Source organism: Bos indicus, chromosome 4 (assembly GCF_029378745.1).
Source record: "Bos indicus isolate NIAB-ARS_2022 breed Sahiwal x Tharparkar chromosome 4, NIAB-ARS_B.indTharparkar_mat_pri_1.0, whole genome shotgun sequence".
Taxonomy (NCBI): Eukaryota; Metazoa; Chordata; class Mammalia; order Artiodactyla; family Bovidae; genus Bos; species Bos indicus.
In genome coordinates, this window is record NC_091763.1 from 119,733,402 (window position 1) to 119,750,956 (window position 17,555).

General features: G+C 44.3%; 1 protein-coding gene across 8 annotated transcripts in view; it reads right to left on the reverse strand.

Moving 5' to 3' along the window:
- ESYT2 (extended synaptotagmin 2) overlaps positions 1-17,555 on the reverse strand; it is a 78,563-nt gene that overhangs the window by 41,737 nt on the left and 19,271 nt on the right. For 7 of the 8 annotated variants that reach the window (XM_070788517.1, XM_070788518.1, XM_070788520.1 and 4 more), the window contains exons 2-4: positions 5,559-5,600; positions 4,197-4,331; positions 1,854-1,930 (exon numbers count right to left, since the gene is read on the reverse strand). In XM_070788517.1, coding sequence (XP_070644618.1) covers positions 1,854-1,930; positions 4,197-4,331; positions 5,559-5,600 — 254 coding nt within the window. Of the gene's footprint in view, positions 1-1,853; positions 1,931-4,196; positions 4,332-5,558; positions 5,601-14,890; positions 14,979-17,555 lie in introns of those variants that run through there. The other variant, XM_070788521.1, reaches the window with a different exon arrangement.

Sequence of the window (17,555 nt, forward strand, 5' to 3'; positions counted from 1 at the left end):
TTCTCTGAACAGCCTGAACGATGCTCTCCTGTATGCACACAACACGCCTTCTTACCCATCCAACAGTCAGCGAACACCTGGGTTGCTTCCAGGTTTTAGCTGTGGTGAACAAAGCTGCTATGAACTGAAGTATACAATCACCCCTCTGGGATTTTGTTTTCCACCCTTCTGGGTACGCACCCAGAAGGGGAAGTGCTGGGTCATATAGTCATTGTTCCTTGTTTTAAGGAGACACCACTGTTTCTACAGCAACCGTGCCCTTTGTATTCCCACCACCAACGTGCAGGGGCTCCCATCTCTGCACACTCTCACCCACCATTCTGGGTTGACAGCTGCTGTCTGATGGGTGTGAGGCGCCGCCTCTCGGGTGTTAGCAGTGGCGTCTGCACCCTCTCACGCGCCTGTGAACACTAGTCTATCTGCTTTGGAGAAACGTCCATTCCAGTCCCTTGCTCCTTTCTGAATCACGTTAATTGTTTTTTTGTTGTTGTTGTTGAGTTGTAGCAGTTCTTTATATATTCTGGATCTCAATCCTTTATTATATATTTGATTATATGCGTACATCTGATTGCACTGATTCTATAGATTACTTTGAGTGTTGGCTTTTAACAATATTAAGTCTTCCAAACCACAAACATGAGCTGTATCTCTATGTATTCATGTCGTCTTTAATTTTTCACATCAGTGTTTTGTAGTATTCATTGTACAAGTCTTTCACCGCTTCAGTTAATTTCTAAGTATTTTATTCTTGTTTCTACCGTAAATGAAATTTTCTTAACTTCCTTTCTGGACTTGTTTATTGTTAATGTATAGAATGCAACTATACATTTTTTTGCACGGATTTTGTATCCTTCTACTTTACTACTGCTTCCTTTCCAACAATGTCTGCATTTTGTTTTCTTCACACCTAGTTGCTCTGGAAGAGCTTCCAGTGCCATGCTGGACAACAGTGGTGACGGGGTCCTTGCCGAGCTCCCGAGCTCAGAGGAGTCGTCTCAATTTCTCACCACTGAGCATGCTGCTTGCTGGGGACACATGCCGAGTGCTCCAAGTGCAATAAACAAGCCCAGCAAGCTAACACTGTTTCTGTCTGTGCCCTAGGTGTTTTTATCATCAGAGTGTTGAATTTCAACAAATGCTTTTTCTGCATCAACTGAGATGATGAGGTGGTTTTCCCCTTCACTCTTAATACTGTGGAGTATTACATTGATCACTTACGATGAACCATCCTTACATTCTGGAAATAAATCTCACTTATTCATGGTGTATAATCCTTTCACTATGTTGCTGAATTCAGTTTGTGAGCATTTTCTTGATGATTATGGCATCAATGTTCACAAGGGATATGGGCCTGTAGTTTTCTTGCAGTGCCTTTAATTTCTTTTATTTTAACATGTTCTACGAATGGCAGTTATCTAAGCTGCTGCTGCTAAGTCATTTCAATCGTGTCCGACTCTGTGCGACCCCATAGACGGCAGCCCACCAGGCTCTCCCGTCCCTGGGATTCTCCAGGCAAAAACAATGGAGTGGGTTGCCATGTCCTTCTCCAATGTATGCAAGTGAAAAGTGAAAGTGAAGTCGCTCAGTCGTGTCCGACTCTTCGAGACCCCATGGACTGCAGCCTACCAGGCTCCTCCGTCCATGGGATTTTCCAGGCAAGAGTACTGGAATGGGTTGCCATTGCCTTCTCCTATCAGGGACTAAAACCAGAAAAGCTAAGTTTAGGTCCTCAACAAGAAGCTAGTCCAATTCCAACAAATAGCAGTAAGATATGTGCTCATTCTATTCTCTACTTTATGGGCACAGCTAAGTGACATCACACACCAGTAACTACGACAGACACACAAACTTACCTGATCTGAAGGTCCAGAATAATCTGCCTTTTATCCACATTCTCAGTATACACCTTAACACCATTGATCCTGAGGGGCTGAAACAAAAATTGGCTTCTTTAAAACATAGGAAGGGTAAAGAACACCAAACTCTGACCCAGCAGAGCTGAGAAGACGAGCCTGGGTCCCAGGCCCAGGCGGGAACACTCTGCTTCATGATGCTGTCGTCTCACCCCCAGGACGCCAGGGGCCTCTGGCCCTGAGCACCCTCGTCTGTAAGACACTCAGGAGGGTCCTGCAGACTGAGAGCGGCCCACAGGATGTGGGACCAGCAGGCCATAGAGCGCTGCCTAGCTCAGCAGGCGCTCGGGGCCGTGACCCGGCTTCACTGCCGCCCCAGGACCCTCAGTCCTTGCCTCCTCCAGGGGACTCTGACCCATTCCCTCTAGTCCACCCTTAATACCCTGTCTAAAACAGAAGTTCTTCTCATTTTATCTTTATGTCATAACTTTCTATTTTTTAATATTTTTATAAAAACGGAACTTTTTGAGTGAATCAAAAATATTAACTATATTTTCAACAGATAATACAGGCAATAAGGTGAGAATCAAATGACTATAAAAAGAAAAGGCAGACAATAATAAATTTTATATTTCAACATCATTTCAGAATCTTTTCCCAATTTACTGATTTGAGACCCCCTTCTAAGAAAGTTCGAAACATGACAGCTGGACATGAAAAACTCAAGCTGAAGAACCACCGGGTGCCCACGCTCACTCTGACAGTGAGGGTGTCCTGAAGTCTGATCGCCCAGTCGGCCGCAGGAGCAGACTCCAGGCCCACGCTGCCACCACCCCAGGTCGCAGGGTCTCCGCTCAGGCTCCCGTGCCCCCTCCGGTCCCTGCATCAGACGCCTGGGTCCTCTATTCCTACGAGAAGTCCAAGCACCCTGTGACACTGAGCTCTCTGACCAAACCTGCACTACTCTCAACATTCCTACCTTTTGTCAGCATTAAGTTGAAAGTACACACACAAACATGAATGTAATTCTTTCTGAGACAAACTCAGTTGGAGCAAGAATTCCAAATCTGCATGAACATGAGTGTGCCTGACTGTAAGACACAGCCTGAGTGTTATTTTAAAGGAAAAGAAGGGGGCAGGGCAGGAGGAGGACACGCCTCTGAAACCGTCTGTAACCATCAAAACGCACGCTATTCACCACCCGCCCTTTACAGAAAACCTTGCAACCCCCATTTCACATTCATGTGGCATTCCGGTTTCTAACTGTGCATTCCCACTTGTCGTGGTCCCTTTAAGGGACTGAGGTGAAGTGGAAGCGAGAGGCAGTGTCCCCCAGGAGTCCTGCGCTGGCCCCGTGAGCTGAACAGGGACCACGTCCAAAACGGCAGCACGCTGCAGACTCAGCCAGGAGGGCCACAGCCTGCACGACCCAGCTGGGCAGGACACACACGCCTGTCTCTGCAAACAGATGGACCTCGACAAGGAAAGGCGACTGACGCCTGGGAGTGTGGGCTGGGAGGGAGCCTGGGGCAGGGACACAGCTGGGGTCACGGTCCTCTGCCCCGCCCCCTGGAGCATCCGCAACAGGACGCAGCACGGGGAAGGTGCTCGTGGGGCTCTGCAGCCGCTGACCCCTGGCTGTCGAGTTAGGGTCCTGCAGGGTCGCAGTGTGGCCAAAAAATAAACTAAAAAAAAATACTGTTGAACTCTGAACTCTTATTAGGCATAAAAACAATGTTACCTTGAAATTAATAAAACATTATGTGTCAATTATGCCTCGATAGAAAAAATGCTACCTTCAGCAGTTGCTAGTTACTGTGAACACTGACTTAAAAAAATAAAAAAGGAAACTTGCTGTTATGGTGGTCCCGAGGCTTCCAGCAGTGTTGGAATCAGTGACCATCCTCTGTATATGACTCGATTCCAAGAACAAAGTCCACCTTCCCCTTCCCCTGTGTCACTAAAGCGGTGCTACGAGCCCAGCACTGGAGCCCCGAGTTGCTGTTTTGAAACATGGGGGTGGGAGTGGGGGCTCCTTCCAGCTTGTGTCAACCATTAGTGAGTTTCCACAGAAACCCCGTCTCCTGCAGGACAGTACAAAGGTAACTGTGATGGGAGAACATGCGGCTGAGGGGCCCGCAGGTGGACCTGGACTGACAGAGGCAGCCCCGCGCACAAAGGAGGCGAGTCCCGACAGAGGAGAGACCCCGAGACAGGAGACCCAGGGAGGGCCTGCGCACACAGCCAGCCTTCCAGAAAACAGCTCGCTCTAGAAAGCAATGTGAAGTGGCTTAGCCTTCTCTCCAGTGGTGCACAGGTAAGAAAGCCCGAGAGGAGACAAACCTGCTGCCCCAGGTCCACCCTCGTGAAGCTGAAGGTGCTGAGGTGGGTGTGTGCGCCCCGCACGGCCGGCTCTATGGTTTCTCGAAACAACTTCTCTATAAACTGGCAAATAAAAGGCCACATGTGTTTTACAGTCTGGAAAAGAGAAGGAGTTCAGGTTAAACATGGCTCAGCTGGTAAAGAACCCACCTGCAATGAGGGAGACCTGGGTCCAATCCCTGGGTTGGGAAGATCCCCTGCAGAAGGGAAAGGCTCCCCACTCCAGTGTTCTGGCCTGGAGAATTCCATGGACTGTATAGTCTGTGGGGTCACAAAGACTTGGACATGACTGAGAGACTTTCACTCAGTCAAACAAACAGTACAGTATCTAAGCCATCATGAAAAATCACGCTCGTACAGTTTACCAGAATTTTTGAAAGGCAAAAGCAGGGGGCGTCCTTTTTTGTTATGCAAAAACAGCATCTAAAATTTAAAAATGTATTATAACAATAAACTATTGATTAACCAACCTGTATATTGCAGGAATTAGTTATTTGAGTTAAATATTTTGTTTATGCATATCAGCACATTTAATCATTACTAAAAAGTCAGAAAGGGGCTTCCCCAGTGGCTCATCAGTAAACAATCTGCCTGCAATGCAGGAGCCACAGGAGACAAGGGTTCGATCCTTGGGTCGGGAAGATCCCCTTTAGTAGTGCATGGCGACTCACTCAAATATTCTTGCCTGGAGAATCCCGTGGATAGAAGAGCCTGGTGGGTTATAATCAATGGGGTCAAAGAGCTGGATATGACTGAAGCAACTTGGTATGCACAAACAGTCAGATAATCCTGTAATTTCAACTCAGTGCTAAAAACTTTCTAAAACTGTGTTGTTCTTAACAAACATTAATGAGTTCTCTTTAAGGACGGACTAACTTCCAGTGATTACGTTACGGGTAATCATTACCTACATTAGTTTTTACTACAATTCTAAGGATATATAAAATACAGAGATAAAAGAGATGTATTTCAAAGTATAATGATTTAAAAACATAACCTTTTTAAAAAGGCTAGATTTCTTGGGAGTTATCCCCCTCTTCATAAGAATGTTCTAAAATTTTCACTCACGACTATCATCAAAGTGAGGAGACACAGGGCCAAATGTCCAACTATGAGAGTATTATTAGCTTTCCATGTCAAAGACACAGTTTGCACTGCTTAGAAAAGCAAAGTAACGTCTCAGTTATTTTGAGAGCAGAAGCCAACCCGCTAAGTCCAAATGAGTTCACATATTGTCAACATCCAAATCCCCAAATATGGAAAGGTGGCATCTCACCCTCTAATTCCCACTGATATCTGGTGTTTCGTGTACTCTTCTCTTACCTTATTTAGCCATTCTGCTCTCTCAGTGTCTGGAAAATGAACCTAAGAGAAAAACATACACACGACTTAGCAACTCCTGACAACTCTAAGTAAAATGTCACACAGGCCAGTTAGTATTCTTACTGTATATCTACTCTATGTCTGCGGCTCTTTCACCCCGTGCTGGGAAACCTTCCACAGAAGCGTGTGGCCCAGGCCCTCATGTTGTGAGGACACTCTGAAACCCCTGCCCACCTCCCCGCTGGCCTGAAGAGCACCCACAGAGCCCGAAACCTCGAGCTCATCCCTTAGCACCCCCACCCTCCGTAGGCCTCCAGGCTCAGAGCCTCAGAAGCCCACCTTTCTCTTCCCCTTTTGGCCCAAAGGAGACGGCACACAATGTTCCTTAATTGGCCCCTCTCCACAGAGTCTCCCAAACGAGGATTATAATTACAGTTCTCCATGATGGGGCCTGTATACTGGAGAAAATAAGTGGAGAGGTAGGGAAAAAAAAAAAACAACCCTACTTAGAAATAGCTGAGAAAGTGCTCTTTTTGTCATTAAAACAATCCCTGCAGAAAAAAGGCTAAAGCAGTTTTGAGCAGGGAGTTGTCTAAGAAATGCTCCCATTCCCTTCCAAGAATAAGAACACAATGGCCACACGAACATTCTGAAAATTGCTCTGGGGCCCAACGACAGCCGGGAGCACAGACTGGAGCGCGGCAGTTCTGTCCTGGGGACTGGGGTGGAGGGGGAGGGCAGGGCCCAACGTGACCACACCGACTCCTCTCAGTAACATGCACGCTGCGGCCAGCGAGAGCCAAGCCCCATCCCAGCCTCCGGCTGAGAGCAGCTGCTCAGGAAACGTTATTCTAGGGTACGTGCCCAAGAAGATGCTTCCTTGAGGACCAATTCCACCTCTGAGCCTTGGTCCCCGAGCACAATCCAGGACAGCCAGGTCCTGGCTGGTGAGACCACTGTCTCCACGTCTGTCACGGCCGCACAGCTCCACCTTCCTCGAGCCCACATGCCTAAGACTTGCCCCTTCATGCCGCAGGATGGGAAGCCCTTAATCTGCATGAATCCCAGGGGTGGGCTGGTATGCCTGCAACAAATTTTTCTAAATTAAGTTTTAGCTTGAACCCATTCTGGAACAAAACCAAATAGATGGCAACCTTCCAGAATTAAGGAAAAGGCTCAAGAGTTGAGAAAGATGATGCTTAAGCAGCAGAGATTTAGGAAAGGATGCTGGCGATGCTGCTCCTGTCTGGAGGTCACGTCGCTGCAGAGGAGCCATTTCTACCTGAGGGGAACCGGAGCACAGAAAGGACTGCAGTTCCCCCAGAGGCAGGAGGCTGCGGTGCTGGAGAAAGCTGAGGGCTCTCCAGACCAGCCAGACTAGGTTGCAAGAGATTTAGATCTGGCATGAGGGGTCGGGGGTTGGGGGGCGATGAGGGCAAGGTCTCTTCAAGGTCTTTCAGGTGAACGATTTGGAGGAGCAGAAAGTGAGGAAAGGCAGACGCTGAGGGCTGGCCGATAGACACATCATAAATCTCCCCTGAACTAGGTTTCTGGAGATCAAGGTGGACAATACGACTAAACCATAAACTACTTTTGTGTGTTGTTGTTCAGTCGCTCAGTCGTGTCCAACTCTTTGTGACCCCACAGGCTGCGGCAGAAATCCAGGCTTCCCTATCCTTCACCATCTCCCAGGGTTTGCTCAAACTCATGTCCATGGAGTCAGTGATGCCATCCAACCATTCTTGTATAAAATTATATGAGTAACTACCATTTGGTTCCCCAGGTGGTGCTAGTGGTAAAGAATCTGCCTGCCAGTGCAGGTGATCCAAGAGTTGGGGGTTCGATCCCGGGTCGGGAAGGTCCCCTGGAGGAGGGCATGGCAACCCAGTCCAGGATTGTTGCCTGGAGAATCCCACGGACATAGAAGCCTTGTGGGCTACAGTCTACGGGGCCACAAAGAGATGGACATGGCTGAGCTACTGAGCACCGGACTGAACTACCGTTTACTGAGTATAAACTGCTATGTATGTAGCAGGTGCTGCGCTAAGTTAGTCAGACACATTCCCTGAGTTAATTCTTACAACAAATCTACAAATTGGGACTATTACTATCCCAAATTTACAGGACAGCTACTAGTGACACAATGAGGATGAAAAACCAGATTGTCTGCCTGTGCTCTTGGCCACTCTGCTACGAAGGGAAGTGGCAAGTGCATGGAGATCACCATTCGTAGAGCACGCCGAACCCTCACGAGAACACACCCCCTTAAAGAGCAGAACCTGCAAGTCTGATTTCATGTCTTAAAATGTACGAGATCCTGAGTGGTAGCCAGAAGTAGAAAATGTGTGTTTAACGGTGATTTATCTAGAGGTGGACCATAAAGGCTGAACGCTGAAGAACTGATGCTTTCAAACCGTGGTGTTGGAGAAGACTCTTGAAGAGTCCCTCGGACTGCAAGGAGATCCAACCAGTCCATCCTAAAGGAGATCAGTCCTGGGTGTTCACTGGAAGGACTGATGCTGAAGCTGAAGCTTCAATATTGTGGCCACCTGATGCAAAGAGCTGACTCATTGGAAAAGACCTTGACACTGGGAAAGACTGAAGGCGGGAGAAGAGGCTGGAAAAGATGCGATGGTTGGATGGCATTACTGACTCCATGGACATGAGTTTGAGCAAGCTCCAGGAGATGGTGAAGGACAGGAAAGCCTGGCATGCTGCAGTCCATGGGGTCGCAGAGTCAGACATGACTGAGTAACTGAACAACAAGAATCTACGCTCCAGAGGTTGTACAAATCCTGAAACAGCTGATGGCGAAGTTCAGAAAACCAGACAGCACTTCACAATAAAACACTATTAGCAGACCTAGTATTCCACCCAAGACTCACAACAGAGCAATTTAAGACTGGTTTTACTTAACATTCACACTTGCCACGGCAAAGAGCTAGTGTCCAAGAACACGAAATAATGATGAAGTAGTAATGACAAAATTCCATGTGCATCCATCCACCCTGTGAACCAGCAATCCCATTTCTCAGAATCTGGCCTAGGAGAACGATGCATGTGCGGCATGCCGGGAGCGGCCACCACTGCCCTGAGCTGCAGGGTGGGACAGACGTGCCCACACGTGAGGGCTGCACAGCTACAGGAGCGAGGAGTGGTCCAGGGCGGGGGCTGCCAGAGCTGCTGGAATACTTCTGTGGAGTAACTCCCAAGATTTGTTTTCAGTGAAAATACAGAGAAAAGCAGCTACAACTGGCTACCATTCATTCAGGGGAGTGGGGTGGAGGGAGAAGGTGTATATAATAAAGTTTTAAAATAAAAATTAACTTAAAAACTTAAAAACACGGTTCCCAAGGAAGGGGACAAGAGAGGAGAGATGAGAACAGGAGAAGGGCCCAAGGTGGAAGTGAGCTCCCCCGTCCGCGCCCACCCGGCCCTGTTCCCTGTGGGAACAGCTGTCCCACAGTCACCGCACAGACAGGCCTTGAGGTTCACCAGCAGGGGCAGGGCACATCCTCAGCTCCCGCCTCCCCGTCCAACTCTTCAAATCCTCAAGACACTTACATGGCTCCTTTCTACTTTCCCAGCGTCAGAGAACTCCTTCACCGACCAAACGAGGGACTTCATTTACCAACTGGGCCCTTGTCGGTCCCTCTGTCTTCCAGTCAGTTCAGTTCAGTCGCTCATTCATGTCCAACTCTTTGCAACCCCATGAACCACCTCCCTGTCCATCACCAACTCCCGGAGCCTGCTCAAACTCATGTCTATCAAGTTGGTGATGCCATCCAACCATCTCATCCTCTGTTGTCCCCTTCTCCTCCTGCCTTCAATCTTTCCCAGCATCAGGGTCTTTTCCATTCAGCAGCTCTTCGCATCAGGTGGCCAAAGTACTGGAGTTTCAGCTTCAACATCAGTCCTTCCAATGAACACCCAGGATTGATCTCCTTTAGGATGGACTGGTTGGATCTCCTTGATGTCCAAGAGACTCTCAAGTCTTCTCCAACACCACAGTTCAAAACCATCAATTCTTCGGCACTCAGCTTTCTTTATAGTCCAACTCTCACATCCATACATGACTACTGGAAAAAGCATAGCTTTGACTAGACGGACCTTTGTCAGTAAAGAAATGTCTCTGCTTTTTAATACACATGGCATCCAGTCCCATCACTTCGTGGGAAATAGATAGGGAAACAGTGGAAACAGTGTCATACTTTATTTTTGGGGGCTCCAAAATCCCTGCAGATGGTGACTGCAGCCATGAAATTAAAAGACGCTTACTCCTTGGAAGGAAAGTTATGACCAACCTAGATAGCATATTCAAAAGCAGAGACATTACTTTGCCAACAAAGGTCCGTCTAGTCAAGGCTATGGTTTTTCCTGTGGTCATGTATAGATGTGAGAGTTGGACTGTGAAGAAGGCTGAGTGCCGAAGAACTGATACTTTTGAACTGTGGTGTTGGAGAAGACTCTTGAAGAGTCCCTTGGACTGCAAGGAGATCCAAACAGTCCATTCTGAAGGAGATCAGCCCTGGGATTTCTTTGGAAAGAATGATGCTAAAACTGAAACTCCAGTACTTTGGCCACCTCATGCGAAGAGTTGACTCACTGGAAAAGACTCTGATGCTGGGAGAGATTGGGGGCAGGAGGAGAAGGGGACGACAAAGGATGAGCTGGCTGGATGGCATCACCAACTCGATGGACGTGAGTCTGGGTGAACTCTGGGAGTTGGTGATGGACAGGGAGGCCTGTGTGCTGCAATTCATGGGGTCTCAAAGAGTCGGACACGACTGAGCGACTGAACTGAACTGAACTAGGTTTGTCACAGTTTTTCTTCCAAGGAGCAAGTCAGTACAGCGGACCAAATTCACCTGTGCAAATATCATTCAATGAACTTCTACTTTCAGTGAAAGCATTTCAAGAAATTACTATGTTTGGTAATAAAGTACTGCCAAACTTTCCAATTAATGAAAATGTACTAAATAGAGGTCACATATTCTTAAAAACACTGGTATATTTCTCTGTGTACATATAAACATACTTTTATATACGTTATACATGCTTTATGAGTGTACAGAAAAACTGCAAAAACACACATCAAACTAGTGTAACAAGGACCGGAGTGAGGATTTTACTTTTTCCTCTATTCTATACATTTGAACTATGTGTAAGAAGCATAAACTACTTTTCCAGTTATTAGTCTAACTTAAGATTAAAACCAAGAATTTTCTAACACAGGAAGTAGTGTTTTATATAATAAGTAACTCAAACTGTGTAACAAGAGTTTTCACAAAATTGATTTTGAACATATTGATTATATCAGCAAGAATACTTGGAAACAAGATTTTCTTATAATACAAGTAACCTACTCTAAATCTGATTTGAAAAAAATTTTTTTTCTGAATCCTCAAGTTTTAAAGCTAAAATATAACTACGTTGAAACAAACATCTTAATGACCAAATACAATAACTCCTGCAAAACTATTCAAAAATATAATATCTGCTTTCTCTAACATAACGTGATTTCTTCAAGTTCACTGATATTCCTCAAGCCATTCCTGCTAACAAACCATCAACTCCTATGTATCCTGTCACACACCTCAGGCAAAACACACCAGTCCCTTGAGTCACCTACACCTAATAAGAGAACTTCTCTACTCACCACCAATGGCAACCCACTCCAATGTTCTTGCCTGGAGAATCCCAGGGACGGGAGCCTCGTGGGCTGCCATCTATGGGGTCGCACAGAGTCAGACATGACTGAAGCGACTTAGCAGCAGCTACTCACCACCATGCACCAGGAAAGAGTACAGTTCACCTGGTGTAAATTCTGATTCTGTTACTGCATTTTCATCACTGTGCTATTCCTTAATCTACCGCAAATATACAGGCTGTTCTTTTAGAAAAACAGGTTGAAGAAGTCACTTTTCAGTTAGTTGGGTCTGGCGCTGTGCCCAGGGCCAGGGACATAATGCAGAACTGGGTGTGGTCATGTCCTTGGGAGGCTCACACTGGCAAGGACAGGTGTGGCCACCAGCCTAGGAGGGAAGGACAGTACAGGCTGGGGAGGGCCTGATGCTGCCTCTAAGAGTCCATGAGAGATTTAGGAAGATAGCATGTGACATGGGTTTGATGAGATTAGCTGGGGTCTGCCATGCAAAGAAACAGTACATTCTAAGCAAAAAAATGGAGCATGTAATTTACTCTGGCTGGACCAAGACAACGGAAGAATGGTAGGTGCTGAAGCTGGAAAATCAGGTCAGGACCAGCCCGATGTGCCTTCTGTGCCACACATAGAGGAGCACGGATTTTGTTCTACTGGCAACGGGTCAACCTGAGGGTTTTCAGAAGAAAAATTACATAAGATTAATATTTGAGGAACTCTATCCTGTAACTACCAGAGGAGAGGGCAGAGAAACCATCTGCACAAGTAAGCTTTCAAGGGAAGAGAACGGGCTTACATCACTAAAGTTTATATAAGAAGAATTTGAAAATCAAGCCATCTCTTAGTAGAGAATCCCAAGACATTCAACAATTCTGTGGTTTTTAATTTATAAGAGATTGTTTCAAAGTGCCAAAGAAAAAGAATATTTCAAAATGCAATAAAATAAACCTGTTACCACATTTTAATTCTGTTTACTGCTTCTCACTAATACATACTCACAGACATTTGTTTATGTTCCACAAAACAATTTAAAGTAGCAAAAACCTCAGAGAGAGAGGTAAAGATGTACAGGGAAAATAGAAAATGTGTCCCCAAAGCATAGAGGAATAATGAACACATGTCATTTGGTTGTAAATCATTTTCAAAAATCCAAAGAAGAAGAAGAAAATCCACTCAAATCTCTATACGTCTAATTATGAAACATGTTTTCATATTTATTATTCATAGTATCTTTACAAACTAGAAATAACCATTGTAGGAGCACCGAAATTTTGACTTTACTTAAGAGTTGAAACTAAGAAATCTCTTTAATCTTTTCTTCAAAAAGAACAAAGGCATATTTTTGATTCTAATATGATGTTGATATTATCAAAGCTGCTTGCTTAGGAAAAATAAACCCAAGACACAACGCTGACTGTATGCCAGAACCCTGCAAACAGTGCCTTTTTTTAATCTTCACAACAACCTTGTCAGCAGTCCATGCACCACCTAACAGATATGGAAACACAGTCTCTCCAGGGATAATCTGTTCAAAGTCCCAAGGGAACAAGTGAGTTAGAGGGAAGAGGCCCAGACCCCATGACTGTAAGTCCTCCCTGAAGCATGAAGGATGGAACCAATTTACACACAGCTGACATCTTCTACTTAAATCCTATTTCCCCCACTTCTGAACATGAAGTAATGTTTGGAACTGAAGCTAAACAGAGGACTCTCTTCTGGGAGACCCTGCTGATGGTCAGCACTCGTGCAGACATCTCTGTTCAGCCCAAGACAACCACACACAGTGCAGCGGGCGCCTCCTGGGGCTGCAGAGAACCCCGCTGAAACCTGCGAGCACCATTAGCACTGAAACTGCGGTGGAAAGTAACTCACTCCTTTATTTAAACATCTAAAAGAATTAGTCAAGGTCTAGGAAATCCAAGTAAAGACGGCCTATCTACTACACCGGAAGCATTACTGATTTAACATCTTTAAGTAAAATACAAAAGATAATGGATAAAATGAGCAATTTAGAAATGAAATGTCATTAAACTTCAAACAGTAAACTGGCCAATCAAGCCAGGACTGCCTGGAGAAGCCAGGATCTGGGAGATGCTGTCAATGATGGAGAAAGATGGACACGAGTCCAAGAGAAGGCCAGAAACCGTTCTCCCTCTGTGGACCCTGGGTCAATCAGATACCTACAGGTCTCTATACCAGTGCTTTCAGAAAACCACGTGTGACTGGCCTGCTGCGATGAACCGGGGCCCTGGGAGCATCTGTATGTGGCCTGGAGGAAAGTCCCTCAAAATCTCTTTATGCTATGTAATTATGATGGGAAAAAAGTATCAGAGACACTAACAAATACTGACACTGGAGAGAACTTTCAAATAAGAGGGTCTAAACAAAGTTTAAACGGCACCAGCATCTTGCAGGCCCATGCCAGCTCTTTCCAGTACCGCAGAGGGGGACTCTGAGCATCCTCAAGACTGGCTGGGGAGCATGTTAGGAGAAAATGACTCAAACGCAAAGTGGCATCAGCTAAATGTATGGCCTCTAATTTTTTTATATTAAAACTTCTTTATCCATTTCGCACATGGGTTATTAAACCATCTCTGTCTTTAAAGCCTCACAATTCCCAGTTTCAATCTGCTGCCTCCCATCTTCTCCAGAGATTCAGCGTGCATGGAAATTGGAAAAATAGGGCCAAGAAATCTTAATGATATTTTTTTCTAAATACCGGGACACTTTCTCCTAATAGCTACTTCTATAAAGAATAAAGTATTCAAGGCTAAAAACGTGGGGGAGGAATGTCTCTCAGAATCTCTGTCAAATGGTAGTAGCAGGGCCAAATTACTCCTTTGGAGGGTAAAAAAACAACTTGGTTCATCTATGTCTAGTGCACAAAAAAGTAGGCAATCAATCCACAGTCACACAGTAAATACAGCAATTAATATTTTTCAACATCCACAATTACTATTTTCTTGGTTGGTTTGATCAGCTTTATGTAGACTTTGATTACTTTCCACTACCTATTTTTGCAGATCAGGAAACAGTAAAATAAAAATTAAAAAGCTTGGCTTGGGGAATTTCTCAGTGGTCCAGTGGTTAGGACTCTGTGCTTCCGCTGCAGGGGCCATGGGTTCAATCCCTGTCAGGTAACTAAAATCTCGTGTGCCACATGGCATGGCCAAAAGAAAAACAAAGCTAGGTCTATCCCAGCATGATTTCTATAATTAAGAAAGCTGTCCAAATTATGTGAGAACAAACTTACTTCTAATTCACTAAAGAGAATGTCACTGTGAGGCTCCTATAATCTCATACATTGCTGTGTTAGACACACTATTTATCTATCCATTTAATTTTGAAGGGGGCTTAAATTTCAGTGCATGCATAGAATGATTAAGGTGATTTAAGCCAGGACTCAGAATCAATGGCTGGGTCAAAACAGGGATACAAGAAAACAAGCAAAAGCAAAAAAAAAAAAACCAACAGGGATGCATCATGACTTCCACCCAGGAGAACAATCAGACATCCCCCTTCATCAAAATACTAATGCCAAGAGGTTTAATGCCTTACATATAGATGCATGTCTGTGATATTTTTCAAAGACTTGAAGCATATTTTAATAAAATTCTAAAGTCATTGACATATTCTTTCCGTAAATGCTAAAAAGAAAAAAAAAACTTACACAAGGAAATTGCTTGACAAGCTTGGTTTAAAGTTGAAGTTTTGGCATGAGACATATCTCACAAATTAAAATGAGTCCAACAACAGGAAACATGTCTTCTCATCTTCTTTGCTAAACACATAAGACAATATGGTTGTTTTTTATTTTAAATTCAAATCGAAAGCTACCATTCAAATTTACAAGCTTACATCTTGATTGGAATGGACAAGAAGATAGAGAAGTAATTATTGCGCTGAATTAACTGGACACATTCTTTGTACTAAGTGGAATCAACCCAGCTTTGTTCTGTTATAAAAATGAAAAGGAAAGGAAAAGGGAAAGAAGGGAGGGAAGGAGGAAGGGAAGAAAGAACCTATGAGACTATGATGTTGTGATGCTGGGGTTAAATTTACAGATTACAGAACGGACAGGTATACCAAACATCTACACGGAATCAGAAGTCACCTTATGTTTGAAATTTTACTATAAATTTTTCATTTTCAAGAAATAAGCTTAGTACCATGCAATATTTATTAAAATTTTAAATACTCTTCTAAGGAGAAAAAGCAACTCTGTATGTAATTAAACATTAACACAGAGTGACTTCCGGCAGTATTTCACTTCTGTAGATATCTACACAATTATCCTGGGGGAAAACTACCATTGTAATAAGTGCAGCAAAATCTTAGAGCTCTGAGAAATTATACTGGAAAAATGTATGGGAGTTTTTTTGTGGGGAGAGGTATTTGTTTCGGTTTTGTTTTTTCAAATGCAAATTCAGAAAAGCCATGAATAAATCTTTTGATTTACAGTAAAGAAATATATGGTATTTCTAAAAGCTTAATTTCATTCTCTCACACTGACACAAATATCTCAAAAGTTATGAGAATGAAGTCAGAGAAATTTATGAACCTAAAACCTTATTGTTTTCTCCTTTCATTCCTCTATTTGTATGCAACAGAGAAACAACAGAGACTCCAGCACCTGAAAGCACTGAGACTTTTCCCTGAATATAATCATTTATCTTTATTGGATGTTTGAGACCAACGTTCCAGCACATCCCTCAGTGCTTGTCTGTAATTAACTGTGATCACGGAATACAGAAATAACTAAAAACAAAAATTAAAAAGAAACCCTTCAGTTTTGGTGTTACAGTGATAACCCAGGGAGAAATACCATAGCTTACCTTATCATTCTTTGTTTTCCATACAAGAATCTCAGGGGGAAAAAAACTACAAAAATTTTCATAATCTCTTGATCAAATCCCAAACTCTGTCCAATTTTTCCTAGAAAAACCCACTAGTTTATTCACTATAAATGCAAATTATATAGAAACCAGTAACTAGATCATAAGATCACTCTCATTTTTTTTCTTTTGAAATAATTACAGATATTGCAAAAGAGCAATATTACAGAAGAAAGCCCCTGTGTGCACTTCACCCAGACTTCCCCAGTGGTTATATATTATACAACTAGAGTACATCATCTCAAGAGGGAATGGACGGGTATCTCTGTTTATCGCCGTTTATCTATCAACCCATCAGCATTGCATCTATCAATCATCAACGTATCACCATTGTATCTATCAATCACATCACCTCTCTCATTTTCTATCACCTATCTACAGACCTCTATCATCTATCACATGGGTTGTCCAAGCCACAAGGACTGCACAGTGTCTGATTCCACAGGCATGCACACCCAGAAAAGGGAAGCCTTGATACAGAAGGGAGACTAGCAGTTGCCTGAGGCTGGCATAAGGAAGGCGGAGGGAGTGGAGAGTGAGTGCCAGTGCTTATGGACAAAAACATTCTAAAATTAGATTTTGATGATGGTTACACAATGAAAAGGAGAACATCAAAGCTGTATACTGTCACCCTACTTATTTAACTTATACGCACTGTACATCATGAGAAACATTGGGCTGGAAGAAGCACAAGCTGGAATCAAGATTGCCGGGAGAAATGTCAATAACCTCACATATGCAGATGACACCACCCTTATGGCAGAAAGTGAAGAGGAACTAAAAAGCCTCTTGATGAAAGTGAAAGAGGAGATTTGAAAAAGTTGGCTTAAAGCTCAACATTCAGAAAACGAAGATCATGGCATCTGGTCCCATCACTTCATAGAAAATAGATGGGGAAACAGTGGAAACAGTGACAGACTTTATTTTGGGGGGCTCCAAAATCACTGTAGATGGTGATTGCAGCCATGGAATTAAAAGACACTTACTCCTTGGAAGGAAAGTTATGACCAACCTGCTGCTGCTGCTGCTAAGTCACTTCAGTCGTGTCCGACTCTGTGCAACCCCATAGACGGCATCCAACCAGGCTCCCCTGTCCCTGGGATTCTCCAGGCAAGAACACTGGAGTGGGCTGCCATTTCCTTCTCCAATGCATGAAAGTGAAAAGTGAAAGTGAAGTCATTTCAGTCGCGTCCGACCCTTAGTGACCCCATGGACTGTAGCCTACCAGGCTCCTCCGTCCATGGGATTTTCTAGCCAAGAGTACTGGAGTCGGGTGCCATCGCCTTCTCCGATGACCAACCTAGACAGCATATTAAAAAGCAGAGACATTACTTTGCCAATAAAGGTCCGTCTAGTCAAGGCTATGGTTTTTCCAGTGGTCATGTATGGATGTGAGAGGTGGACTGTGAAGAAAGCTGAGGGCGAAGAATTGATGCTTTG